The 27,876-nt window shown below is 38.4% G+C and overlaps 1 protein-coding gene across 2 annotated transcripts in view; it reads left to right on the top strand.

Moving 5' to 3' along the window:
• Positions 1–229: 229 nt before the first annotated feature.
• gsk3ba (glycogen synthase kinase 3 beta, genome duplicate a) overlaps positions 230–27,876 on the top strand; it is a 60,437-nt gene continuing 32,790 nt past the window's right edge. For both annotated transcript variants that reach the window (XM_077216744.1, XM_077216745.1), the window contains exons 1-2: positions 230–1,082; positions 25,033–25,226. In XM_077216744.1, coding sequence (XP_077072859.1) covers positions 995–1,082; positions 25,033–25,226 — 282 coding nt within the window. In that variant the 5' untranslated portion in view covers positions 230–994. The remainder of the gene's footprint in view (positions 1,083–25,032; positions 25,227–27,876) is intronic.

The raw sequence follows: 27,876 nt of genomic DNA on the forward strand, positions 1-27,876 counted from the left end.
GTGTTCTGCGGACAAAATCATTCGATTGGCGGAGAAGCTCGCCTTTGCTCCGCCCATCTAAAAAGAAAGGCGTTGGATTGGCTGGCTCCGAGCTCCCCAGGCCTTCTTGCGCGTTCACAGTTTCCGATTCTTGACGCCGCTATGTGGCGTAACCCCGTCTGTGCTCCCGTTCAACTCCATTATCACCATTGCCCACATTACGTAGTTTACGTTAATCGGTCGGAGTGACAAAGAGAACGAGCACAGACCGACGGAGAAGAATTAAAAAAAAGGAAATTTCTGAATTACCGTGGGGATTACGATCACCGTTCCCTTTAGGAACCGCACTTTTTGGCTCGTTTCTTGAACTACCCGTGTGTATATTGGATTTCTTATTACGTCGTCCGTGTGCATGGAGTTAAGTGGGTCGGAACGGCCGAGGATATCAGTCTTGAAATTGGGCAATTGGAAAATTCTCATTCGTTTCGTTGGTTAGAGCAAGGAAGCCGCCATGGCTGGTGCTACTGGATCGTTGAGTCTCCACCTCAGTATATGAAAAATACTGCATGGTGATGAAAAACCAGTCCAGTTTCTCAGCGATTTGAGGGTATATTAGGGAATACGGACTATGTTCTTTGTGTAAATCTCTGTTCCAGTCAGAGAAAGAGAGAGACGAGGATCGGTGGGGTTCGAGGGAAACGGGGAAAAGGCCAATTTCATGAGCACCTTCATTCATGAGCGAATTTATCCGAGGTTTCATCACGGAAGATAATAGTAACCGTAAAAGAAAAAACGATCCGGTTGGAAATGTTCTGAAAGCGAGACGGTTGAGAGCTCACTGAAGAAAAACCACAGCGAAGGAACCCCGGACAGTCGAGAGTGGCTTTCGCCAATTTTTCATAATTATTTAGCAGCTAAGTAGGAGATAAACTGGTTCCTGTGGGTCGAAACGGATTCGTTCAAGACAAACAAGCGTATATTACTCTGAGAGACGCGTGGGATTTCGGATTGGAAAATGTCCGGTCGGCCTAGAACCACCTCCTTCGCCGAGAGCTGCAAGCCCGTGCCGCAGCCCTCGGCTTTCGGCAGCATGAAAGTCAGCAGTAAGTATCATTTTCGGACACCGGGGAATCTACTTTTAGTGCTTTGGTCGAGGGTTCTCGTGCTGTTGACCGTACCTGCTCGCTTTAATAACCGAGAATGGTGCACAGTCAGGCACATTAGCTGAGATTTAAGTGCCTTCAAGTGTCACCTTTGGGTGAAATATGACGTGCCCCATTTTAAATCTGCCCGCGTGCTTTATTCCACAGCTGAACATATACCAGGGCCCTGCCATGGGTTACATGGGCATGGCTGGCACTGATTCAGTGCAGGTGGGTGGCGAGTGAACTCTTTCTGTGCGGTTTATTGTAAGGAAGGTCTTGACATTACAGGAGACTGAATCAGCCTGGAGATGAACACATCAATATGTAATCTGCCTGCCATGGGCTGTAAATAGTCCTCTGACAATAGCTGTAATACAAGTTATTCCTTAAAATTACCTAGCACATCTTTTCTGATAGTAGGCTAGGCTAGTACTAGGCTATATATATACATATATATTAGAGATACATTTTGTGTCTTGCACTTATTTTTAAATTACTATTATTGAGTAAGCTAATAATGACTTGTTTCTTTTCTAATTGTATCTATTTAATTCGATTTTTATTACGTACTACTAGCCTAGTACTTATGCCTTTGTGGTCTTTGTAACAAATTGTAAATTTCGTCATTGAATCTGTGGTTCAATATTAATTATTCGCCTACGACTACTGTGTATTCCAGTTGTTGCACCCAGCTTTATTGCTATGTGTTATACTTGTATTAGTAGCCTAACTATCCCAGATGTTGTGATATGTAATGACTAGTCAGAATTGCTGCTTTATATTTAGATATATGCAATTATGTAGATGCTGCTGCATAATTGGTATATAGGCAATATGATCAGAATCATATATCACGATATTTCACAATAACAATATATAACACAATATATTTTTTTAGTGTGCTTGAAATAGTTTTTACAACTGAGGACAAGTAAACAGTCAGTAATCAAATTAGAACAAAGAAACTAATTACGAGCAATAGGACAAATAAAAAACAGTAGAAAAAATATGCATATAAACGATGCTTGATTTTCTTTTTCAGATGGATCTATCAGAAATATTAGAGAAACTGAATAAAGTAATCAAATGTAAAAAGAAAACGGCATAGTGTTCACTGTTTGAATTGTTTTTATAACTAAAACTATAAAAGCTATTCAGTCAAGAGTAGCGATTAATATACGGATCCAATATATTGACACATGATTTTACGATTATTCAAGACACCGACTGGGTTTACATGAATTGATTTAAATATATTTGACATATTTTTTTGTGTGTAATTCAGATGGTTTGACAGGGTGCGAGTACAGAATTTAATTCACTTTCGCGGCTTATAGCGCATGAATGTTCATAATAGAAAAAACTGGCAAGACTTAAAAACCCATACAAATTATACATTTACATAATGACGCAACACTTCTACATCATGTCAATGTAACCGCTATAGAGACTTAAATCATCACCGGTTGACACATTTCTAATTTATCATGTCTACCAATATTTTGCCCACCCCTAATATTTAATAAGTAGTTAATAGTGAATCTGAAATAGGTGCTAGCAACAAATGAAAAACTTAATTGTCGAAAGTAAATCGTAGAAAAGTAAACCTCAGATCTTCATAAAATTCAATGGCTAAAATTTGGGACAAGTACCAAAAAAAAAAGAACTAAAGAATACGTACCAGTTACTAACTGAATAAATATTAGCTATAATTGGAATAAGTAGTCCTATCTAATGAATAGTTACTAATGAAATGGGTAAACAAGTTCCTAGTCATTATTAGATTACTTTCTAGTAATTAAATAAGTACTGGTAACAAAAACTAGTTAGTTTAAAAGAGTAAGTTTTGAAATGGCTTGCCGTACACATCTTGTTTTATAATAACCCTTACCTTTTTGAAAATAAAACTCAAAAACGGTTGTGGGACCCTCTGATCATGTGGACGTAAAGAGTATTTATTTAGCTTTTCAGACCCAGCTCACTTAGTTCCATTACCCTACTTGCTTGAACTTTATGTTGTTTAGGCTATATATTTGTTTTTATAGACTAACAGTAATTGCATGAAATGCTTCGATAAAATTGCCTTAAAGTGTCCAGATTGACAGCATTGGAGGTTTTCTTTTTGAATCTGGGTTGAATTAAGTAGTGGTTTATCCTACCACCTAAACTACACTCTTGACCCAAAAATATTCACAAGCAGGAATCATCAGTCAACTATAAATAGCTAATTTTAGTTTACCTCTCAACCCATTGCAACCTTAATGTGATGGATGCTGTTGTTGTGGCACTACAGCTGTGCCATCTGTTTTCAGACAGATGCTTTTTTGTCCCCTCTTCTGTCATATTAATAGAGATAGGAATGTGCCTATTCAGACTTGTTCTCTCAGACTTAAAGCTATCTTTGCAGCCTAATGTTTTCTTATTTGTTCATTCAGTGTGACAATAGTGAGTTATTTTGGGATATAATGTAGTATTGTTCACTGAAAGTCAACATGAAGTTAAAATAGACCCTATTCACTTTCTAAAGAAAGGGTGAAGAAAACTTGTGAAAATAAAACAGCATTTTACACTGAATTTATTAGTATTAGGCTATTTTAAAGATCCCTTTTTGTCTTGGATGTCTCCTACAATAGGGTTACATGCAACCAAGGTCAACAAACACTTTAATTTTCTCATAATATACATTGCACATTACCTTGTTTCTCAAAGAGTCTGAAAACGGTTCGTTCAAAGATTCAGTCTCTTAAAACCCCTCCTTTCCGAGAGCTACTCTGCTCTGATTGGTCCGATGGCCCAGTCTGTTGTGATTGGTCTACCGCTTACAGCACGAGTCAGAAACATTACCATATCTGAATATCCATAGTGCTTGATAAACAAACAGCAACGATGTCGTCGGGTTTTCCATATCAATTTCAGCGCTAGTCCTCATCCTTTTGAAATGCATGTAAAGTGGATTTGCAGGGCGGGTCAAAGTAGACATCGTTTTAGCCGTCAGCCAATGAAGACCATAGGCTGTCATTATGCAAATGTGTCACATTATTACGTAGGTATGTAACATGAACTTTTTGAGGACTCATTTCAGCAGTTCCGAATCAGTTGTTTCTTTTAGGAGACAATAGCTTTATTTGTCTTGCTCTTTGATCTTTATAACTGCAGACCTATTACATTCACAAACCGCTATTTCACACTGCATGAATATTTAAAAAAAAGCATAATAGGGGCACTTTAAGGAATGAAATCAAAGAATAGACTACCTTATAAAGTTCAATGAACATATCTAACCAGAATTTCAGCGCATGCTTTTTCTTTTGGCCTTTTCCAACTTTATTTTTCATCCTCATTCTGTGCTGCACATGCAGTTCATCATCTAAGATCTTGAGGATATTCAAGAAGATCTTCATTGATCAGATTTGTGCAGTTCAATAATCTGAGCTGATTTTTTGCTGTCCAAAGCTCCGTCCAGCAGCAAAACACTGTGTCTTTCTCTATCTGGATTTGGTAAGGCGGGTGTCACCTTTCACCCCGCTCCATTATCATCTGCCTCTGTCAGCTTCTGTGGATGTGTCTGTGGAAGCTTTCCTGCAGCCTCAGCACAATTCCCTGCGTCTTCGCATGTGTACATCCATACCTTCTTTTGGAATCACAAGTAGCATTCAGCAGTAACTGATTGGCTGAAGGCATCAATGCCTAACCAACAATATTTTTTTACTTAAACAAATTTGCCATATATTGACCATTTTCTCACCACGTGTAAATGATTCAAGAGACAAATTGACTTAAAGACCTCATAAAACCAAAAATTCTGGTCCATGTCTTCTACACAATAGGTTGGTCAATCCCTTTTTTTCCCCCGTTTTTTTTTTTCCTGTGGGTGGCACTTTGTATTGGTATTTCATAATTATTAGCAGAATGTTAGAAGAGAAAGGCACGCATAGAACTTGGACATTATTGAAATTGGATTTGATTTAATATATACGTCCAATTTCTGCCTTGTTTACAGTTAAACGTTCTGAATTTTGGACAAGCATGAGAATGACCCCCATCTTATTATCAACTGCATAAGATATGCAAATGAAAAGGCTGTTGGTTATTTAAAAAAAACGAGCCTTTTTTTATATGCCTATTAATGTTTTTACTTCCTTCTTTAAAAGGAAATAGGATAGCACTGTAAAGAAAATTGTGTATGACAAACCTTTTAATGCGGCCTGTAAACAGAAGAATTATAACCCTTGCATTTTGGTTGCGTGAAAGCTGGAAATAACGTGGACTTGCTAATTAAATAGAAATCCTATAGGTTTTCCACAATCGTTTTACGACAAAGACTTGACATATCAAAAAGAGATCATTTTAACTTTCAATTAAGGTACTGAACTGAACTGTACCTTGTTCTTTAGACCATTTTCTTTGCCCTGCGTAACCACTCATATTTGTTTTTTGAGCTTCCCTACATCATACTTGGTAGAGATCAGACTGTACGGCACAGTTACTTCCTGTTGATGGTTTCATGAGATTGAGAGACAAGGTATCCTGTGATGTGTGAAACAAGGGGTAAGTTAATCATATAAACTGTGAGAACTGTGGCTTCTCTGAATGAATGGCGTGCCATCAAAGGGAACTGCAGTGAACTTCCTGAGGCACACTGTCAATCACCTGAAAATAGCGCATTTCACTGGTTTACTCCCTCGGAGGAACAAAGAACTAACAATAGATCCAGCATAAGTGCTCCATACATTGTGGCATGAGCTCCACAATGCACATGCATTTCCTGTTAAAACATTATAGGTCGCATACTTTAAAAAAGTATAGTTTTATAGTTTCTGCCTTAATTCTGATTAAGAATGTGGCCGAGACGGGTATACAGATAAACATTTTAATGCTATGTCTGATAACTGATAAATGGATGTTTGTAACATTTTATACTATAAAGTAAAATAAAACATGCCGAAATCAATCAAATTCTACAAGTGAATTTGGAAATAACAATGTTTGATAAGGGGTTTTTAGGCACAGTGCATTTGAGTTTATCGCTCTTGCCTTGAACTGGCTGGTCTGAAATGGAATTAAACCCTACTATTACTACTCCATGAAACACAATAAGAAAACTGGAGTCTATAGAAATTCCTCTCAGCTGTTCCTTGTACACTAACTGTATTTTGGTTGAGGCCTTACTCATTGTTGCAGTTACTACACTCAGAGATTCATTCTCACTGTTGAATTAATTCCCAGTCTTTGCAGGATTGTTTAAGATTAAACGAGTTCCCTCTTGGTAAATTCTGTTGAGTGTTGTATCAGGAGAGGAGAGCGAGTCAAAAAATACCAGGCTCCCACAGGACCGTTTTACAGACTGCTCAAAGGCAAAGAGGGGAAATGCTGGGAGTTAATGCTACTTTACAGATATGCAGTCTCACACTTTTTTCTTACACAGTATCAATTCATCTGATCTCTTATTTATTCCTTCTGTTAAGTTCTTGGTCAACAATCAATCATGCTAATAATTCACATGCTGTTATAAGCATTTTGTTAATTCCTATTTGGGTTAGTGACTCGACCTAAAATCTTGTTCTTTGATCCATGTGCTTTGATTTGTTGTTGGGTCTAATCTGAGGAAAGTCTATTGATGTGTGACATTGTCACCTTAGTAACATCAGCAGAGATCTCGAGGATGAGAAAAGCCAGACGCCACATGCCAGCAATGATGTCGTCACACATCTGCTGTCAGTCTCAACAGACGTGCTCCAACAGGTTTTAAACAGGGTTTCTGTTTGGACAGATACACTGAAACCAAATGATTCACTCACTGACAATGAATTATAGTGGTAGTTTGGAAGAAGGAAACCCTTGAGTCAGATATTACCTAGGGAGAGGAGAAGGGTGTGTTCTTCAGAAAGATGGATGTGGCAGTACTTTAGGCTGTGATGATGACATGGTAGGATTTATTTCAGGGTATGTTCAGACCAGTAAGAGTTTGTGTGTGCCTTTCTGCACACACACAAAATACAATGACTCTTTCATATTTGAATTTCCATTGAGGCCACCTCTTCGCAGAACTTGGTATGTGTTGTGCTCTTGCACATGAAGAGATTTGCTCATGGCTTGTCTCGTTTACAAGCGTGCACACGTGTTTGACTTGGCAGTTGATCTGAGGAGACTGCGTTAGTGGTCGGCCGTAGCAGCTGGTTCTGAAGTGGGACGTGTGATTCTTCAGACCGCCTCCCCAACCCCCTCTTCTCAGTTTTGTTTTCCGGAAAAGGCAGCTGTCCAGGGACAATGAGATCCTTGTTTGGCATTTAAAAGGCAGCACACCGACCATATTGTTGTGTAAATGGACACAACATTCATTTTTACAGCATAAAGTCGAGCGTTTGTTAATTGTCTTTTGGGTGCCTTTTTTCTTCAGATAACTTATGGTCTACCCAAGCAGCTATTGTAGTGAAGTTGATTCTTAAATGTTCAATGAAAGAATGACCACCCAAACAACACATACAAAGTAGTAAAGAGCAGTTTTTAAGTAATTACAATTTTACTAAGACTATATATATATAGCCTACCACATGGAGACATCCAGGAACATATGTGTGAAAAAACAAATGAATCACTAGCCCATTTCACTGTGAACATAAGTACAACATGTTCCTGGATCAACATTTTTGTTGATCCTGGAACAACATTTCAAACTGGCAATCAGATTTGAGGGATGAGTTTACAGTTTATGTCAAGTTTAGCCTTACAACCAGGGTCAGGTGCTTCTACATCAGTGTTATTCACCTATCATTGCCCTATTTAGTTTAGTGATAGGGTTAGGATAACATTTTGGGACAAGAATGTTGTTCCAAGGTCAACAAAATTACTGTCGTTCTTTGCCCCCCCAGAAGTCTGCTTTGGGCCAATCATAAAGTTCTTATTGAAATGACGTGATTACTCCATACTATTTGGAGTAAGCTCCACTGCTTTTTAATAGATATCTATGCAAGTACTGTATGTGACAGATCAGTGGTTCTCAACTACAGTCCTCGGGACCCATTGCTCTGTACAGTTTGTATGTCTCTTATCTGACACACTCAGTTCATGGAGCTCTTTCCTAATCAGCTGATGATCTGAATCAGGTGCGCTAAATAAGGGAGACATACAAAATGTGCAGAGCTGTGGATGCAGAGGACTGGAGCTGAGAACCACTGAGCCAGAGGGACATCTTTGACTATTATGCCACGTCTTACAGTTTTTTCAGCGTGCTCGAGACCCTGCGCTTTGACTCTGCAGTTGTATACTATTATGCATGTCTTGTGTTTTTAAGAGCAAATATGCGTTCTGTGTGATCATCCCCTTCACATCGGTCATGCATAAGTCTAAAATGTTGTCAAATTGAACAGATAGTGAAACTAAAGGCGCAGCGTTTAAAGATCATTTTTGATGTCTGACATCACAGAATTTACTGGTATTTCATGTGTGAATGGTCTCTTAATGGTAAAAAGCCAGAACACCGTTGAACAGCATATTTGTGTATTTACCGGTAGTCATTCTGGTAATTTTACGGTAATTTATTGGGATTACTGTGTGAAAGGAGCTGTTGATTCTTTGAAACCAGAAATTCTGATTTACAAAAAATGTATGGAATTTATACAGTTAGTTATAGCTGCAACTTCAGATTTACTCCACAAATATGCCCTTTTAGCCAAAGTAAAAGCCACCTGCTAAGGATCAGAGCCTTTCAGGCGAAATCTTCATCCAGGGGCCCCTCACCACTTTCCTATACCTTGAGTACAGAGAGAGTTGGGGGATGGGGGCCGAGAAGAAAAGGGGGAAGAGGGAGCCATAAGCAGCTCCAGGGTGTGGCTCACTAATCTACATGTATAGTATGTACTCTATATTGATTATTTTCTACACGTGTTCTCATTCCACATGGTTTGTTCTTTTCAATTTATGAACAATGTTTAAAAAAATTGCCATTCAAGCTTGCAATGTTTTTCTTATAACATGTTTTGTGAGATAAAAGTCGGTACAAGTGATGAAATGGCAAGATTTGAATGCAAATGATGTAGGTCATGTGATGAAACAGTATTGTGTACTTTTACCAGAGACATGTTTACTGTGTTGATGACCAGATAGCCTTCATTTCTAGGCAGTTGTATGGTCTCACTGATAAGACCATGAAGATGACATGTCTTTAGTTCAAAAAACAACTCTAGTGTGCATTGTGCGCAGAAAAGCAATTACATAATGTCACCTCACAGGTCAAGTGCATTTACCGAAAGACCTATTAGCTAGAGATTTGACAGACAGATATACAATAATTGGGTGATGCTAAACTTGATGCATAATTTACTGCTTTTGAGCATTTTAATAGCAGCAGAATTTCAATCTAGTTCACATTCAGTTCCCGACCCAACTGAGAGTTTAGTACAACCTGTTTTAATGTTTGTTAAACGCCTCGATACCCGCTTGAACTGTAAATAACAAGAAATTAAAATTGGGATTGCTATAATCCCAGTTCAACACTTATATAGCCACCTTTTGAACTCTTCTGACCGAAAAACTTTACGTTATGGTTTATTTTGAATTTTCTACTTCATTGGAATACTACGAAACATGGTAAAGGTTCTGGCACTTGCTACGTAGGGAAAAATAAATAAAATCATGCAGATGAGTTATATGGTCCTGAAAAAAATAGACTCAGCACTTTTTCACTGCATTGGAAATAAATTGGAAACAAATTTCATCTAGTGGAAACATTTGGTACTGCACCCAAAATCTTATTGAAAGCTCTTTTTTTTTTTAAGAACCAACTTAAATTTTGGAACACAACTTGTTTATGGCTGTGATGTATTAAAAAAGAAAATATTACATTTAAATGGTAATAATATTTCACGATATTCCCGTTTTTACTGTATTTTTGATCCAATTTTTTTATTTTGATTCAGACTTGAGACTTCATCCAGAAACTAAAAAAAAAAAAAGTTGCCTACCACAAACAGTGTTTCTCCATTTTTGTTTTTCATGAAAAAGAAAATAATATTGTAATGACATGATTATCAGTAGAAAATAGCAGCTTTAGAGCAGATTTGTGGTCTGCAATAAGAGTGTAGTATGTGTTTGATCCCAGCTGAGCTAGATCGTCAGAGATGACACTAATTTGTGCCATGCATGAATGCCTGGTGATGGATCAGAATTGGATGAGAGTTGAATGTACTGAGTTCAAGTTACTATGCCAGGGAGTGGGACCTGTCATTGAATTTTCTGTTAAGATAAAGTCTTTGTGCAAAGTCCAGGTTTTTAGTAATGCTGACTGTCATGTACAAAGATGAAAACGCTCCTACTGCTGCCTGGAGATAAAAAAAGAAATGATCTGACTTTGATAGTATATTTCTGGTTAAAGAGAAGTGAGATGTTTTTCTCATCATTGATGATCTTATCAATGATGTTTTAGTCTTATCACAGAATATGTTTCCCAAAAGTCAATAAAGTGTGAGTGCTTCGGGGCTCTATGGAGGAATGAAATCATAGAGCAACATCTGTTGCGTTAAAAAACCTAATTATTGCATAGGTTGGCCTGTCCAAAGTCAATATGTTTCTGTGAAATGCAGTTTTATAGGACTCGGGATAGTGAAGCAGGTTATTGTCTTATGTTTGGCTAGCTTTACAGCTAGATTTTGCCTTTTTTTTTTTATAACTGGTCAACTAACTTCAGGAATGTCTGCTTGATCTCAGTAGCTACACGGGAAGCACTTGGATGTACATGCCTGTTGTCCGTTTAGCCTCTGTACATCTCTGTACACACCAAAACTCTTCACGTCTGGCATGAGGTCATAGGAACATCCTCATGTTTAGCTGAGCTATCTCTTCGCATTGGCTTAAATGTGTTGGGTATGTGAAGATCCATGTTCAAATGGAGGGTAGGAAGTTTTCTTTCTCACTGAGATGGACCAGTTGATAAAGTCTGCATTTCCAGCACAGATTTTCTGCAGCAACCCAAATTATGGGCCGGTACATTCCACACATTTTCTTTTTCTCTCTCTCACTTCCCCCTCACACAATTCCTTGAATGACTTGGAAACATTGGTACCCATTTTGAGTAGGGGTGTGAACCTACACTGGTCTCACGGTTCGATTACGATTATCATGTCATCGAATATGCTTTGGTATACTTTGGGCTTAATAATACATTTTCTATTACATTAACATACAAGGCAAGGCATAGTAAGGCTAATATTACAATAAACTTACAAAAAATGTTGGCCCATCTTCACAATTTACAGTGCCTATATATATATCTTTGGCTGCCTGCCTTTGCCCATAACATTTACTCATGTTACATTCTATATTTTGCAACATTAAGCATTGCAGATGTCATTGTTTCCATTGCCAACAGCACTCTAATTTTAATCACATAAATCATTCAGCATTTCACCATTAACTGAGGTCCTCAGTTTTTGTGCCAGATAAATACTGCTCCAATTGCAAAAATAGATTATATCATCTTAATCATCTGATAGTTAATTATTTCTAAAGCTAGGCTATCTCATGCTTAACTGCACGTAGTTTCATGTAGTTAACTACTTTTTGTTTGTAGATTGCATTGAAGCGGACTACTTTTTCAAAAAAGACTACACTGTTAAAAATAAAGTTTTTTTTTATTGGTATCTATGGTTCCATGTAAAACTTTTAACATTTATGGAACCTTTCTATTGCACAAAAGTTTCTTTATAGTGGCAAGTGTCTTTATAATATTAAGAAGAAGAAAAAAAGGTTCTTTTAAGAAATGTTCGGTAAAGGTTCATTGGGGAAACCAAAAATGGCTCTTCTATGGCGTCACGACAATAAAAAAGAAAAAACTTTTGGAACCTTAATTTTTACGAGTGTAGATTAGCTATCATATGAGTCACTTTTAGCTTTATGAAATGCAGTTAAAAAAGATATCTTCTCCAACCCTTCCTGATGGCAAGAACACTTTATGATGTTAATCTGCAGCACAGGTCTTGAGTTAGACTTCTTATTCCAGAGGTACAGCAGTGTGTTACTTTATCTGCGTCTTATTAAAGGGCAGAGTCTGCATTCCACTTACCTGATCATTTCCATTCTGACATGTTTCTCTCTTATCTGCTCAGGGCTGACACACACACACACACACACACACACACACACACACACACACACACACACACACACACACACACACACACACACACTTCGGCCGGGATAAAAGGGTGATTGCTACCGTTTAGTTTATCATGCCTTGAAGCTATGTTTACTTATGCTTGACAAAAATTCTGATTGAGTTGCCAATCAAAGCTGCACTTTTTATGTGGAAAATTTTCCATATTTTTCATTCCCCTTTACACACATACACTCACTCTATATATAAACAATATATAAACAACAGTAGCATACAGACACTGTTACATGTGTAATGACAATATTTAATAATAAAATAAACCAGTTTTGCACTGCAAAGACAGTATAACAGTGGCTTTAAAGTTATAGGTAACTTCTGTGAAATGTTTCAGCATCAAGTAATTTGTTTGTTCATGCTGAATGACAAAATGATGTGTAATAACAGCCAATTGGGAAGCTTGTTTCTTTTGCTCAAACAATAGAGCATGGTGCTAGCAACGCCAAGGTCATGTGTTTGATTTGCAGGAACACAAGAACTAGTAAAATTTGTACTTAAGTGTCCTTATTTTATGCTTAATTTACAGTTAAGTTGAGTGAAATGTTGGGCCAATGAGGTTTCACTGTGGATGGGAACCAGTGAGGTTGTCCCCTTTCCATTGATTAGCTGTATGTGCGTTGATCAATGTTTATATGTGAATAAAAGCCTGAATTAAATCTGTTCCATCATATAAAGTGATCGTGTCTCTTAGGGAGACTTGGACTAAACCGCTCAATCCATATGGATTACATATACATTACATCTCTCTATGAACTTTTTGAACCATGAAAACATCGGTTAACTGGAACTTCAGTAGAGGCACAAAAATGTCTGGTTTCATTAAAAGTATCTTTTAAAAGTATTAAAAGTATTTTTTTTCTTTCTTTTTTTTTTGAAGATGAGTAAAAGTCTTATTGATTTGGAATAACATGATAGTGAGTAATTGATAACAGAATTTTCATTTTAGGGTGAACAACCCTTTAAGTGTTTCTGGTTAAACCTAGAAGTTGATGTTTAGGAGAAACCCTGATCAGAATGACTGAGAATATAAATACAGCCAATACAGCCAATAGAGCAATGATATTTCTCTCCTCCAGCTCTGATTGTTGGTTCTGCTGTTGTACTTTTTGTTCTTTATGGTAATGTTGGCTTGTGGAGTGTCTACAGGACCTCTTCTCTGAACCGCTGAGGTTTCCTGTATCATTCTTATGTGGCTTTGTCTTGTGTCACGTGTTGATATGTGACCATTGGATGACCCTGTATAATAGCCAATTTGAATTGTATAGTGTGTGTGCGCGCGTGTTTTACATGAGTGAGCAAGAAAGAAAAGAGATAGATTGGAATTTAAGCATAATCTTCTAGTAACTGGCCAGACAGGGTGGCCAGAGGTTTGATTACTGTGTGTGCGGTACATACCGATAGTTGTCACGGACAGTCTGGAGCATGGGAGTAGTGAGTGGGTTCAGATCAAAGTTTTGCGTGCATTTCTGTGAGTGTTAGTTGCTGTGTCCCGCTGGTTCTCTGTGTGTCATTGCCCCGCAGCTAGACACCGGCTCGCTGATAAACTTCAACCAAAAATCTCACATCAGACTAGAGCCATTAAGGGCCCTTCACACATACAGTTCTCTGTAGTGGCAAGGTAGACCAAAGTCATTGATTTTCAACGATGGTTGCAGATTTTTGGCGATATGAGTGGAAGGGTGTGGAAAGAATTTGAGCAAGTTGAGAAAAGTGTAAATTTATGCAACTGAGCAGTGATTTTTCTGTTGTTCATGTAGTACAGCATTGTGTTAGCAGCGCCAGGGTCATGGAATAGGTTTCCAGTGAATACATGAACTATGTACCTTGAATCTAATGTAAGTCACTTTTGATAAGTGTCTGCCAAATGATTTGATGCATTGACTGTGATGACATGTTTCACACAGTTATTAACATTGTAAATCTTGCACAACAAAAAAATATATATATACATTTCATTTATTACACTTTTTTATATTACCTTACCATTAAATGTCAGACAACTAGTTAACTCTGCGGTGTAGGTTTTTAAACACAACAGCGTATGAACGTAATCAGTCTTTCTATATTTTTTTCCACTTTTAGAAGGTCATAGAAATTATATTGTGGATTTTTTTTCTTTTGTTATTGGAGCTCATATGATGGATACACATACGATGGATACTTTACCATTCCATGAGGATTTAAGAATGATAGTGAAGCGCCACAACTGGCACTGTAGGTCACGCGACAAAAATTAAACCTCCCGATTACGCTCATATAAAGAACATACATGCGCCACAATTGACAAAACAATCAAAACACTATAAGAAAACACTATAAGAACAAATAAATAACATACAAATAGTTACCAAAATACATAACATTTTGGTTACTTGTGCAAGCAGAACTAAACGCTTACTAGCGAACAACCATAGCCCGCAAATCTAGCGGTGTGAATGGGACTGATAGTAAAATGTATCCCCCTGAGAATGAGATTTAGGTCATCTGGCAAACAGATGGAGAACTTGCACACATAAGTGTGCTCAACTAACAGACCCTGCTATAATGCCGAATTCGCCTACAGCGTTTCACAGACACAAACGCACACATGATCATCAATTCACCCACATGCCATATGCAGACACCGTCTTCCGCTCTGGCTGATCTGAGTTTATTTATAGAGCAGGATTAAACATTATCTGCAACAGAGTGATGCAGACATGTCAGCGCCCTCACTGAGAGATGCTGGGCTCCCATTGGCTTGGGTGGTAGTGAGGTCATGGGTGATGACAAAGGGCTGAATTCACAGAAAACATCAATTGAAGGAGTTATGTAAGGGATAATGTACAGTCAGCTGCTCATTATCAACAAATAAACTGACACAGGGGGATCAGGACCCCAATGTGAAGCATAGGGGTCTTGAGTCAGCCTTAAGGGGTTTAAATTAGTTATTAACTTTATTCATAATATGATTTCTTGATTTTTCTTCGTTTGATTTGCAGTGAAAAGCTATGCCCTAAATTAGACACTAATATGGGAAATGTGTTTGTATGTGATAGATAGAAATAGCAGCCTACATTTAGGACAGTTCTCAGACAAAAACGATTACATATAATACACAAAGTATACATGATTCACAAATATAGTACACATTTTAGAGTAAATACAGGACATCCAAATACTTAAAAAAATGTACACTTCTTATATGAATGCAATAAATACACTAGACATAAAACAATGTGGTAATTTAATTTAGACAGGAAGATTATTAATGAGTGGTTGTGGTCACCGAATCATTGCCACATATCTGCTGAATTAAATGCAGTGTACGAGTGAAAGAAAGGGATTTCTACCTGCGCTAAAGCATGTGATGTGTTTGAAGGTGTCCTGACTGACCCTCCTCTTCTCTTTATTTGGGGTTAAAGACCTGACTGCTCGAGGGGCATTAAAACCACAGGTTTAACCTCCACACGCTGCTGCATCCTTTTCTTGTTTCGCACTAATGAAATGGAAACAAATATCTAAAAAGCAAGTCAGTCCCGAGGAGTTCGATACTTGGTACTTACAGTCAACAAAATGTCTAATGGGAACCGTCAAAATAAAGTGTAACCAAAATATCTTCTTTTTATAGAATTTTAATATTTTAGTGAACTTTCCCTTTAATGTATAATGTGCGATAGGTGTGAATCCGAATTTAGAGTCAGAAATGCTTATGGATGCAAAATATTTTAGAGTTATTGTGTGCTCCGTCTAGGGGTGTAATGATACACAAAACTGACGGTTCGGTTCTTCCCACTGTTTTGACGTCTCGGTTCGGTGGGGTGGGGTTTAGAAAGCTAAAATTGCTCTTTTTTTTAACGGTGGTCTAATGAAAAAATTGTGTCTTTGTTTTTAAATTAATTCAATTACAATTAAACGTTTCGCAAGGATAAAAAAAAAAAAAGATCTGCTAATGCTGTGAACTATAAGGAGCCCGCACATTACTATAACATTAAAGTCACTGTAAAGTCAAAATGAAGTATGTGTTGTGAGTTTGTCAAATCACAGAAAAATGTGTTATTAGCCACCCAGCCAAATTTGAATGATTAAAAGGCCGGCAAGTACATAAAATAAGCTATCAAAATCTTGAAAAAATGACTACTGCTCTCAAACGCTGGGGGCGTGTCCGCTGGCTGCGCTGAAACCACGCCCACTCGTTTTAAAGCTGCCGTTGCCACACTCAACTGTCACCCGCTACAGCCGGAATGGATGCTCCTAGCAGCTTATTAGGTTAATTATAACATAAGCGCATGAGGCAACTTACACTCATTGGTGGACACGCACTGCCGATGATGGCACCAGTTGTCGCGCGACAGGAGGATGAAGGCCGAGGCGGGAGATAGTCGGTTTGGCCCCATTCATCAGTAACAGCGGATCAGTGAATCCTAGTTGTCTTCGATGAAAGTTTATAAAACTATCCTGTGTAAAATGATCACTATATAGGCGGGTTTTGGTGGTGATCCTCAGCTCTCCATCAAGGGGGCTCTTCAAAAAATTAATCTACCTCTTCTTGATGTGATCGTTTTTAGGAAATTTAAATAAAGACACTGATCTGTTTTGTACATGAACGCATCCAGGTAGTACGCATTTCCGTGACGAAGACATAGCTAACTAGCGAACTGTACGTTGTAGTAACAAATAATAGTACTGACAGTAACTTGCGATTGAGCGCCAAACTGATGGGAATGTGCTCTATTTATATTGTTAGTGGAGCAGCCAGCCTCAGTGGCTCTAGTGCAGGGATGTCCAAACTCAGTCCTGGAGGGCCACTGTCCTGCAGAGTTTTGCTCCAACCCCAATTAAACACACCTGGACCATCAGCTAATCAAGGTCTTATAGGCTAGAAACTTCCAGGCAGGTGTGTTAAGTCTGGCTAGAGCTAAACTCTGCAGGACAGTGGCCCTCCAGGACTGAGTTTGGACACCCCTGCTCTAGTGAGTCATCAAGTAGGGGCGTGTCCAGGAGCTCAGGGGCTCCAGTGCGTCATCGAGCCCCGTTTTAGACCCGCCCAAAAAATCCGGAAAATAGCAATGGTGAAAAACTGTTTAACGGTCTAACTCCACAATTCAGTACTTCACAGTTCACAGTCTTTGTAATATGTTTTAGCAATACATTTCTAACATTTATAATGTGTTTAGAATTTTTTTTTTAAATTGCCTTTACAGGGACTTTAAAGGTTAACAACAGAGCCGAGACTTTCAGTCTAAATTCAGATGCTATTTATTTTTTAGATATAATAATCAACACCCAACACATCGTATTAAAACATGTAAACTGAACATAAGGCAGTTTTTGCATTAACTTATGTTTTTACTCTAATTCATTATTGAAATATAATAATTTACACAGTTGCTGTCATTTTCATGAAAGATATTTTAAAAAACATCAAGATATCATTAACAGGCTAAGTAAAATATAGCCTAATATATAGGGTAATATAATGCATTTATTTAGTGCAAGAGTTCATTTGGATGACTTGCCTGCTGAGGTAAATATAATGCTATCTGACAAAGCGGTTTTATTGACGTCTTTCCGCTGCTGAAACACTGATTGAGCGATTACACGAGTTGTGATGCCTTTCAGTAAGTATACTGTATCTTTCAACATACCTTCAGGTGTCCATTCATGTTTATTCTGTAACTGAGGAAGAGATGATCGCTTTTACTCGCGCACCGCGCTGCCGCTTGAAATGAGGAGCCTAGAGCAGAGATCTGTCACGCCTCATCAAAGAGCACCAAAACTGCATTTATTGTTTGAATTTCGTGATCAAATAGACAGAATTTGAAAGATTACACCTTGCTTATTATCGGAAGTAAGAAAACACGGAGCTTGCTATTATATGGTGATAATGGTGGTTAGGCTACAAAACTGAATTCGTTGTGTACACATAAGACATGAGGTCCGCTGGGCGGGTGTAACGGGCGGGCCGTGTTTGGGAGGTCTTGAGAGTATTGCGATACGTATCGTGGGTTCTGTATCATGTTTTTTCGGTTCGTTACACCCCAATATCGTTACACCCCTAGCTCCGTCTGTTTGACCCACATCTGAGCATCAAACTGAAAGACCCGTACTGAGCATTTTTGGTACAAATAGCCTACATGTTACATGATTCCTAGTTACTGTGCTTGAATAGCACACATTTACCCATGTGCACAGTCTGGGTGTGTGTCTTTGACTCCCACCTGTGATATTAGGGTATTAGGCCTCGTTCACACTGCAGGGGTTTAATGCTCAATTCCGATATTTTGAAAAAATCCGATTTTTTTTGCAAGGCCGTTCACATTTCCAATTAAATGCGACCTTTTGTGATTTCCTGTCTGAACGTGAACGTGAAATGACCCAGAAGTGACCCGCATGCGCAGAAGAGTACTCAACGGTTAACGACGTCACTTGTTGTTTGCAGAAGTAGCTAAACATGGCCTGAATAGAGCTGTCCCCCCAAATATTAAATCAGAAACCTCGCTTCGCTTCCATTGACTGGTCTCAGCATCGGCCACCATAGTTGTTGTTTATATTCTCATTCCCGCCTACTACAACGCAGAATTATGACGTTTGTCGCATATCAATGACGTGCGCGTCGGATACATGTGACCTGGCCGTACCGTTTGAAGTCGCATTTCAAAAGATCGGATCTGTGTCGTTCAGACTGTCGTGAAAAGATCAGATACAGGTCGCATAGGGGCAAAAAAATTGGAATTGGGTCGTTTCAGCCTGCAGTGTGAACGTAGCCTTAGTGTCTCACTTTGGCTTAATAACATGTTTTATTAGCTTTTCCAGTTTTTTTTTATACTGAGATGAAAGTATTTCCAACTCTTTTTAACTATGAACAAAAGAAAACCTCACTTTTAAAACAGTGTTTTACCCATCAACTGTTTGTGTGTTCACCCTGAAGCCAGTGCAGCAGAGATTTCTTCATGACTATTGAGATATTGTGGTGTTATGGAGCCTGGGAAGTCCCCTGTAGAAGAAAAAAAAAAAGGAGCCGCAAATTCGTCCCCTCAGTTTATATACTGTACTCCGAGATTATTAAATTGTTCCCTTGGTTTAAATCCCGGGACACACCAAGACGACGTCAAAGAACTAGCAGTGACGAAAGCTGGATGTCGTCGGTTGCGTCTCGGCAAAATAAAGCTGCGCTTGAACACACCAAAAGGACTAAAGGCGACTGTCAACTAGCACATGCGTTCTGCACCTGTGTGCAAGTAAACATCTGTCTATATCAGCAGGTATCAATAATCTATTTTCGTCATTCAAAAAGAGAAACAAACACTTGACTGCAGATATACAAATCATAAACACTCGACTGCAGATATACAAATCGTAAACAATCACGCTGATCACTTTTTCATTGCAGTCGGCTCATGTTATTATGAAAATATTTGTGCATCGGATGCTCAGGTAAGATGACATAAAATTAAAACGGCTTTCTGTTTGTACCGTCGTTACTTTTTTATTCGCTTTCATCACTTTCGCTTTTATTCTCGTGCACTGACTCGTTCTCTAAGCTGAACAGCCAATCAGAGTTCTCTCTCTCACCAACGGCCTGACGCCGATCGTTGGCTTGGTGTGACCCGGCCTTTACAAATCGCGCTCAAAGGATTAATAAAAACGGTACCTACGAATTTCCTGTGTGCTCAGATTCCGTGAAAGCAAACAAATCGGTGATTTGTTAAACCGAGGAGACAATTTAAGAAACTGTGAGTAAGGCTCATAAACTAAGGGGACGAATTGTAGAACTGTAGCTACGGAATAGCGTCCCCCCCCCCCCCCCCCCTCCCTCCTACAGATGACTTCCCGGGCTCTGTATGGTGTGCTGGATAAAATGATCAAAAAGACTGCTCAACAGTAATTTGAACACGGGCTGAGATTGACATGAAAGTGCTACAGTATATGATTCTCTCTGTGAGCACAGGTCAAGACACGGGTCACAGCGCAAAGAGCAATAGCAGGAGTATATCAGCTGCAATTCCTCTTACACATTATTAAACTCTTGCCCATGACTATTGTGGCTTTGTAATCTAGTATGTGTGCACATGTGAATTGATTTCTGGTGTGTGTCTGTTCACTCTCGATAGAGCCCTCCTTTTATTGTGTGTGTCCTTTAGTTTCACTTCTCCAGCGCTCTCAACATCTCATACCTCTGAGGTAACATCTAAACATGCCTCACCGCAGCCAAGAGTGATAAAGAGTTTACGTCAATGGAAAACAGGAGAGGAGAAGTGGTTGAACGGATCACTTTTCAGTCACTGATTGTTTAACCCATCAGTGGTACTATTTGTCACGAAAAAGCGGAATATGAAGCAATATTAATACATTTGCATGTAGTCATTTAGTGTGTCATTATTTTTAAAGTGTGTCATTTAAAGTTAATAACATTATTAAATGTCCAGCAAAAAAAATAAAGAAAAGACGTTCTGTTGGGTTTAATTGACCAACTGAGCAAAATGTAGTTTTTACTCATTTTTTTTTTCTGGTTCCTTTACAGGAATCTTAGATGGCCTGCCTGATTACCCCTGGCTTTTTTAATGTTTGCAGGAAATGAAAGTCCTCTATTTAGCAGTGTCAAAGTGCTCACTGAATTGGGCATAGGGAACCTAGTTTACTCTATATTCAAACAAGAAGAATGGTTATTTGAAGTGGTTTCTTGTCCTGAATGAAGGAAAACCCCACAAACCATTTTGATGACATGTTTGTTCTGAGATCACATTCAACTGTAGCATACGTTTCACTTCAAAATGTTGAATGGATGACATGCGAATTGTTCCACATTGTAACGAAGATCGTCATAGAACTACGTTAGACATTCCAGCAGATCTTAATTCTCCCTTGTGCTGGCATTGGCTCAGTTGCTTTTTAATGGTGTTATTTTTGGAGTGTGTGAATGTCACCCTTGACACACTCTCCGCATGCGAGTGTGTATCTGTGCAGATGAGTGGGTGAGTCTTTAGCAAGTGGGCCACAACATCTCTCAGGCTCAGAGACGTCTCTGTTGCCATGGAGATGGAGAGAAAGGGTCTGGGTATCAGCACTGATTTCCTGGTTCAATTCTGAATACATGCTATCCTTTATATTGATTCATTTGGGAATATATTTTACTTGACAACATGATAATAATGGCACGATCACACGACTGCAACACAGTCCAGGTTAATTTTATTGTCATATTCAGGTATTTTTAAATAATTTTGGCCATTACAGGTTATCGGCTATGCACAAAAACGTAAAAATGTTCCTGTAAACCACTTGAATAGAGAAAACAATAAAAGGCAGCATAAAAGAAAAATAAATAAATAATACATAATTTTCATTAAAAGACTTGTTAATGAATATCCAGTTTAATTTGGATCAAATTATGGAAACAATTTGATTTGCAAAGACAGTTCATGGTGTTGACTTCTCAGGTTTACTTTATTGATATAGCACATTTAAAACAGTCGCAGACTGACGAAAGTGCTTCACAACAAAAGAACAGAACAAAAGAACATAAAGTGAACACTATCCATTTTAAGACATACAGTTTTTGTTCCATCAAGGTTTCCATATTTAAGCAATAATACAATCCTAATATGCCAAAGAGAACAAATGAGTTTTTAAAAGAGACTTAAAAATGGTCAAACTCGGAGCCAATCGAATTTCCACTGGCAAGTCATTCCAGAGGCGCGGACCGATTACCGAAAAGGCACGGTCACCTCTGCGTTTAAGTCTCGAATGTGGAATTAAAATAAGATTCTGTTCTCCAGATCTTAAGCTTCTTGAGGGGATATACTGATGCAGCAGGTCAGATAGGTAACCAGGTGACTGAAAGTGCAGTGATTTAAAAACAAATAGCAACATTTTAAAATGTATTCTAAATTGCACTGGCAACCAATGAAGGGCCTTTAAAAGTGGAGTGGCGTGATCCCTTTTCTTCTTTTTCAACAGAAATCTTGAGGCAGCATTTTGAACTAACTGGAGACGGGCAATTTGGGCCTTGGAAATGCCACAGTATAACGAATTGCAATAGTCAAGACGTGACGTATTAAGTGACTGTAAGTGTGTATTTATTTTAATATCATGATTCGCACATTAAAACTGGACGGTACCGCCAGATGCGCGGCACAGAGGGTAGTCCGTTGCCCCTGACATGAAGATCTGTTGAATTTGTAATGATCTGGGTTAAATTCCAGCCTGGCTCATGTCCTGGTCCTGTTCCCCTTCTTTCTCCCTCAACTTTCCTGTTGCTTTTCCACTGTACTCTCAAATAAAGAAGAACGAATAATATAGGCTTCAAATGTTTTTTTTTCAAAAAATAGATGGATGGAGAATAGATGATAGATAGATAGATAAATGGATGGATGGATGCATTTATTTTCATTGAGACAAGCTGACATTCACAGAATTGAGATCTTTGAGCTTTGTGCAGGGGCCGGCAGTCAGGATCCACTGACTCAGCGACATCTGCAGATTGAGAGGCATGTTTCAAATAATGATTAATGGAAAAATTACATGTGAAAAAGACATTGATTAAAAGAAATCTTGAGATTTTTAAACTCGATATTGGAACTCTCAAACAAAGATCACAGTTAATCGGCAAATCAGTATTTTTGCCCAGTCCTTGCAGCAAATCAATTTGGTTGGCATTGGCTGTCAGAGTCTCAGTTGGGGAGCGAGGAGCTGCTCTCTAGACCAGATTCTGGTTCTGCTCTAAACCTCACTGCTTTAACACAGACTGCCAATAATTGCAGTTCGGGATTCATTGGATCTCTGGAGGCCTGATTTGAGACTTGTTCGAGAATTTGTTCTCTGGGGGTTCTGTGGGTATGAGGGGGTTGAAAAGGCACAATGCAATCTATCCAGTTAACCTTTAACAAAGTTAACAGACTTTGAACGCTAGTCTGGACCACAAAGAAGCTAATCCAAGTAGTCACTACCGTCTACTAATACTGGACCAGATCAAACACATCATTGTACACACACGCATGATGTGATTTGGTCATAGGGACCTACATCTCATCATAATATGAGTAATTTTAAATTAATTTTAATAATGGGAATGAAATATTTAATATTGCTGAATCTGTTGGTGCATAGCATAGTATATACAGCTGAGTGCTAATTTTATCGTACACTGTAATAAAAATGTTCATGAGTTCTTTAAATCTGTCCCTAATAAACGAATGGAATTATGCTTCTCTCATTTCTCTGGTTTATTACCCCTCACAACTCTGAAAGAAAGTATAGGCTCTCTGAAAACTTCTCCACATCATGCTGAGGATTATATTTCACGTGCTATGTTTGCATTGTAAGCAATATAATCGACTTTCATCCTAAGTCACCCAAGTGCCAAATATGCACTTTCTTTTATGCTGCTTTGGTGAGAACACATCTGCCAAGAATGGTAATGAAAAATGCATAAGCTCAAGGTAGATTTTCTCTCCAGGTTTTGCCTTTTAGAATATTCCAATTTGGTCCTAATTTACAGAACAGACTAGTTGCATTGTTTTTCAATTAAAGGGATAGTGGTCAAAATGGCCAATTTTGTCTTCATTTAAGCTATTCTCAAAACATTCTGGCCACACACCTAACCCTAACCCTATAACAAAAGTGAATTAGGACGGGTGAAGTTTGCTGAACTATTCGTTCATGAATGGAACTGATCTGGTTCAACTCAATTATCCAGTTGCAGTGGTTAATATCTCAATGAAGGGGAAGAATATAGAGTAGCCTAGTATAGGATTTGTTCACCAACAAGGATTTGTTTTTGATGTTTTCACTGTTGACCTTGTACATTTCACTGTCTGTCCAAAGGTTTGACGACGTATCCTGTAGTTCAAACAGTTTTGGTGCCAATAATGCCAAGGTCTCAGTATTGCAAGCAATTTATATATATATATATATATATCAGAAATTCCTTGATATTAAAAATAGGGTAGGCAGTTTCGGAGAGGCTAGCAATAGCAAGCTAGCTTTGAAAGCATAAGATCCCACCCTCCATTCAGAGCGTCTCCAAAGCCACGCCTCCTTCAAAACACGTGAACACACACAGCCAGAGCAGAGTCTGCAAAGCATCACGAGACGAGGGACAGAGTTAAATGACCTCATGTCTTAAAGCATTAACATTACAATGATAATAAACGTAAACAACTTACAGAGCTCTTACTTACCACCTGACTGCTGCAGTTTCATTTCTGTGTTGATAGTGTTGACATAGAAACTCACAGATCTGATTCTGAGGACGTGAACAGCTCTGGGTAGAACGACATGGGTTGCTGTCTTGTAGTTACGGTTATTTTGCGGTGCCCTGTGACTGTCTGTCTTCAACTGCATTGCCTCATGCAATACGCTGATGACGTGTAATGTCTGCAAGCAGGGTCATGGAGGTATGGAAATATATATGTTTACAGGCAGGTAGGACATTGTATCATCGCATTCGGACTGAATGCAATGATTGGGAGAATATGTTTTTGCCCTGAGACTTCCACAGAAGATATATGTACATGTTTTAATATTTAGACCACTTCTATTATTGATATCAGAATTTGAGTTTTTCAACCAGTATTATATTTTATTAATTAGAGAAAATGGTTCTTGGACCAACCAAAGTACTCATCATTCAATTATTAATAACGAGGATGCCAGGTGTATTGCACAGGAAGTTGTTACTATTGAGACGTTGTGTTTTCCGATTGCCTTTTTATTGCCTGTGTGTAACTCCTCTAACTCCCATCTCTTTTTATCTGTCTGTAGGAGATAAAGATGGCAGTAAAGTGACCACAGTTGTGGCGACTCCTGGACAGGGACCTGACCGGCCGCAGGAGGTCAGCTACACTGACACCAAGGTCATTGGTAACGGCTCTTTTGGCGTGGTCTATCAGGCCAAGCTCTGTGACTCAGGAGAACTGGTGGCCATTAAGAAGGTCCTTCAGGATAAGCGATTTAAGGTAAGACTGAGAAACATGACATTCATTCTTTCTTGGTCCCTTGACTCTATATAATGCTTTGAGCCTTGTAGCTTTTCTTAAGAACAGCTCATACAGTTTTTCTCTCATCAAAGTGCTTTTGTCTTTGTTCCTATATCCTTATATTTTTTGTTGTATGTCTGTTCTTTGATCAGTTCCTTTATTTCAGTTTTTCAGTGTTATTGCTATACTATTATGTTTCATCTCTGTTCTCTTATATTTGATCTAATTTCTTATGGTTTATCATTTCTCTTAAAACTCTTTTAGCTGAATTCTATAGTGATGTGCTCACATGGCCATAGTAAATCAAATATTGTCCATACCAGACACTATGAACGCAACGTATAATTAGAGGGTGATATTATTGCGACATCTATAGAATAAATAAAATAAATAAATAAATAAATAAACAATGGCATCAGTTAGAAATAATGGTAAATTAATGCTATCATTTAGAATCAACATTTTTGTATTTTCTCTTTTTTTGGCCAATGAATCACACTCAAAGTACGAGTAAAGGGAGGTAGAGTCAGAGTTTGTAACCAGAACTGTACAGAAGCATACAGTAAGAACTTCCTGTAGACTGGGGTGTTTAACAACCCATCTTTTTTACAGAATCCAAAAAAACTCCCTCACTAGCTGTTTCCTAATTCAGAGGCTGCATCCTTCGAAGGACACGGACATCAGAGGCCATGCCTTCATAGTCCATGAAGTTCGAACCGAGCATTGTTAAATGGGACGGTCTTACCTACAGAGTATTGCTCTTGATGCCATGCAACTGTGACAGCTGCCATTGACAAGTGGCAGTAACGTTTGTACTGGACTTTTTTAGCAAGTTATACTGTCTGAAACAAAACAGGGTTAGCAACCTGTCTAAATATGTTAACCTTGGTCCATTCATGTACATAATAAAGAGTATAAACTATCTATAAAATCAGATCTTAGTAAGATATTGTCACGTGTATGTTCTGTTTTGTTTTAGTTGTAGTACCTGTACCTGTTTCCTTTTGTATTAATTTTCCCGCCACTAGTTTGTTTCTATGGTTACTGATTTGAGTTACACACCTGCTTCTGTTAATTAGATTCCCATGTGTATTTAAGCCCTGAGTTTTCCTTAGTTTCCTTTCTGGTATTGTCAACGTTTGCATTTCATTTTAACGGTTGAGTTATTTTGTTCTCCTGCGGTTTCCTAGTGGTATCTTGATTAAAGGCTATTTGTTTTTATACTCGTCGTGCGCTTCATTTCAGCCACAGTCGCTGACAGATGTCAACATTTGAACCACTTTTAATTGTTTTTTTGTGTGTGTTTTTTACATTTATATTGTTGGATTTTTTAGTAAGTTGAAACCCATTACTTGCATTTAAAAGTGTAATCTGGCATTTTCTCTAATAAAAATCCAGTCGTCACCAGCGCGCAAAGAGTCTTGGGATAGGTTGGGCTCCAAAAGGATCCACTCATTCTATCCTTCGTAGCTCGAGAAATGAAGGACACATTTGTTGGCTGCATTCGCGCAGGGCCTACGAAATGAGACAGCCTTCAATGTAGGCTGTCCGCATTCGGCCTTCAAATGCAGCCTTCGAAGGATGCAGCCTGGAGCTGCATTTAGTCTTTTTTTATGCCCTTCCCTCTGTCTTGTTCAGTCGGCTTAACCCTTGATCATTGGAATCAAGGAACTATTTACAGTTTTTTTTCTCCTAAGAATTTGTTTTACACACTATTCTGTAGGCCTGTATGTATGCTTGGGCTGTTGGTGAAAATATAAACAATTACACAAGCAAAAATGATAACAAAACCATAAACTATAACTGTGTAAAAAAGCTTAAGGTAGCTACAAGTGTTTAAAGCGGATAAATGCCAAAATAACTCTAATATCATCCTCTAGTCTGTGGGGTGGGGTAAATTATGCGTGATCTGCAGTGATGTCACAATTGTGCTGCATTGTGGTCTATGGATCTGCCTTAAGTGTATATATTGGCTGTATCCAAATCGCATACTTCCCTACTATATACTAGTAGGCAAAAAACAGTATATGATAAAAGAAGTATGTCCAAATTCACAGTACTCATAAAAAGGTAAAAAGTATCCAAATGACCTACTTCTTCCGGTGGGATTCTGAAGTGTGCATATGATGGACACTTTCCTATTCCATGAGGCCAAAGGAGAGGATTTATGAATGGCAGTGAAATGACGTAACTGACGCGGGTAGGTCACATAATGACAACATGGTGACTGTAGTACGTCCAGATTACATTCATATTACACACATTAATACTATATAAAACATACTTTTTTTAGTGGTCGTGAAGTAATTACTTCATGTGAAGTACCTACTCGAGAGAGTATGCGATTTCAGATGCAGCCAGTGTCTAAAAAAGTGGAGTTAAACGCAGCCCCTGAATTGGGACACAGCTACTCTTGAGCTAATTTCTTTTTTTATGAAAGGATTAAAGTGCTGTACCGCTACCTACAGTGTTGGAGTGTCAACAAGATGGCGCTTACTGCTTTACATTTACATTTACTTTTAATCATTTAGCAGATACTTTTATCCAAAGTGACTTACAAATGAGGAGGACAACAATATGCAAGTGCTGTGACCCTTCCTAGTTTAGTCTAATGCAGTATACGTAATAT

Source organism: Siphateles boraxobius, unplaced genomic scaffold, assembly GCF_051911475.1.
Source record: "Siphateles boraxobius isolate OS27281-9 unplaced genomic scaffold, OSU_SipBor_1 7, whole genome shotgun sequence".
Taxonomy (NCBI): Eukaryota; Metazoa; Chordata; class Actinopteri; order Cypriniformes; family Leuciscidae; genus Siphateles; species Siphateles boraxobius.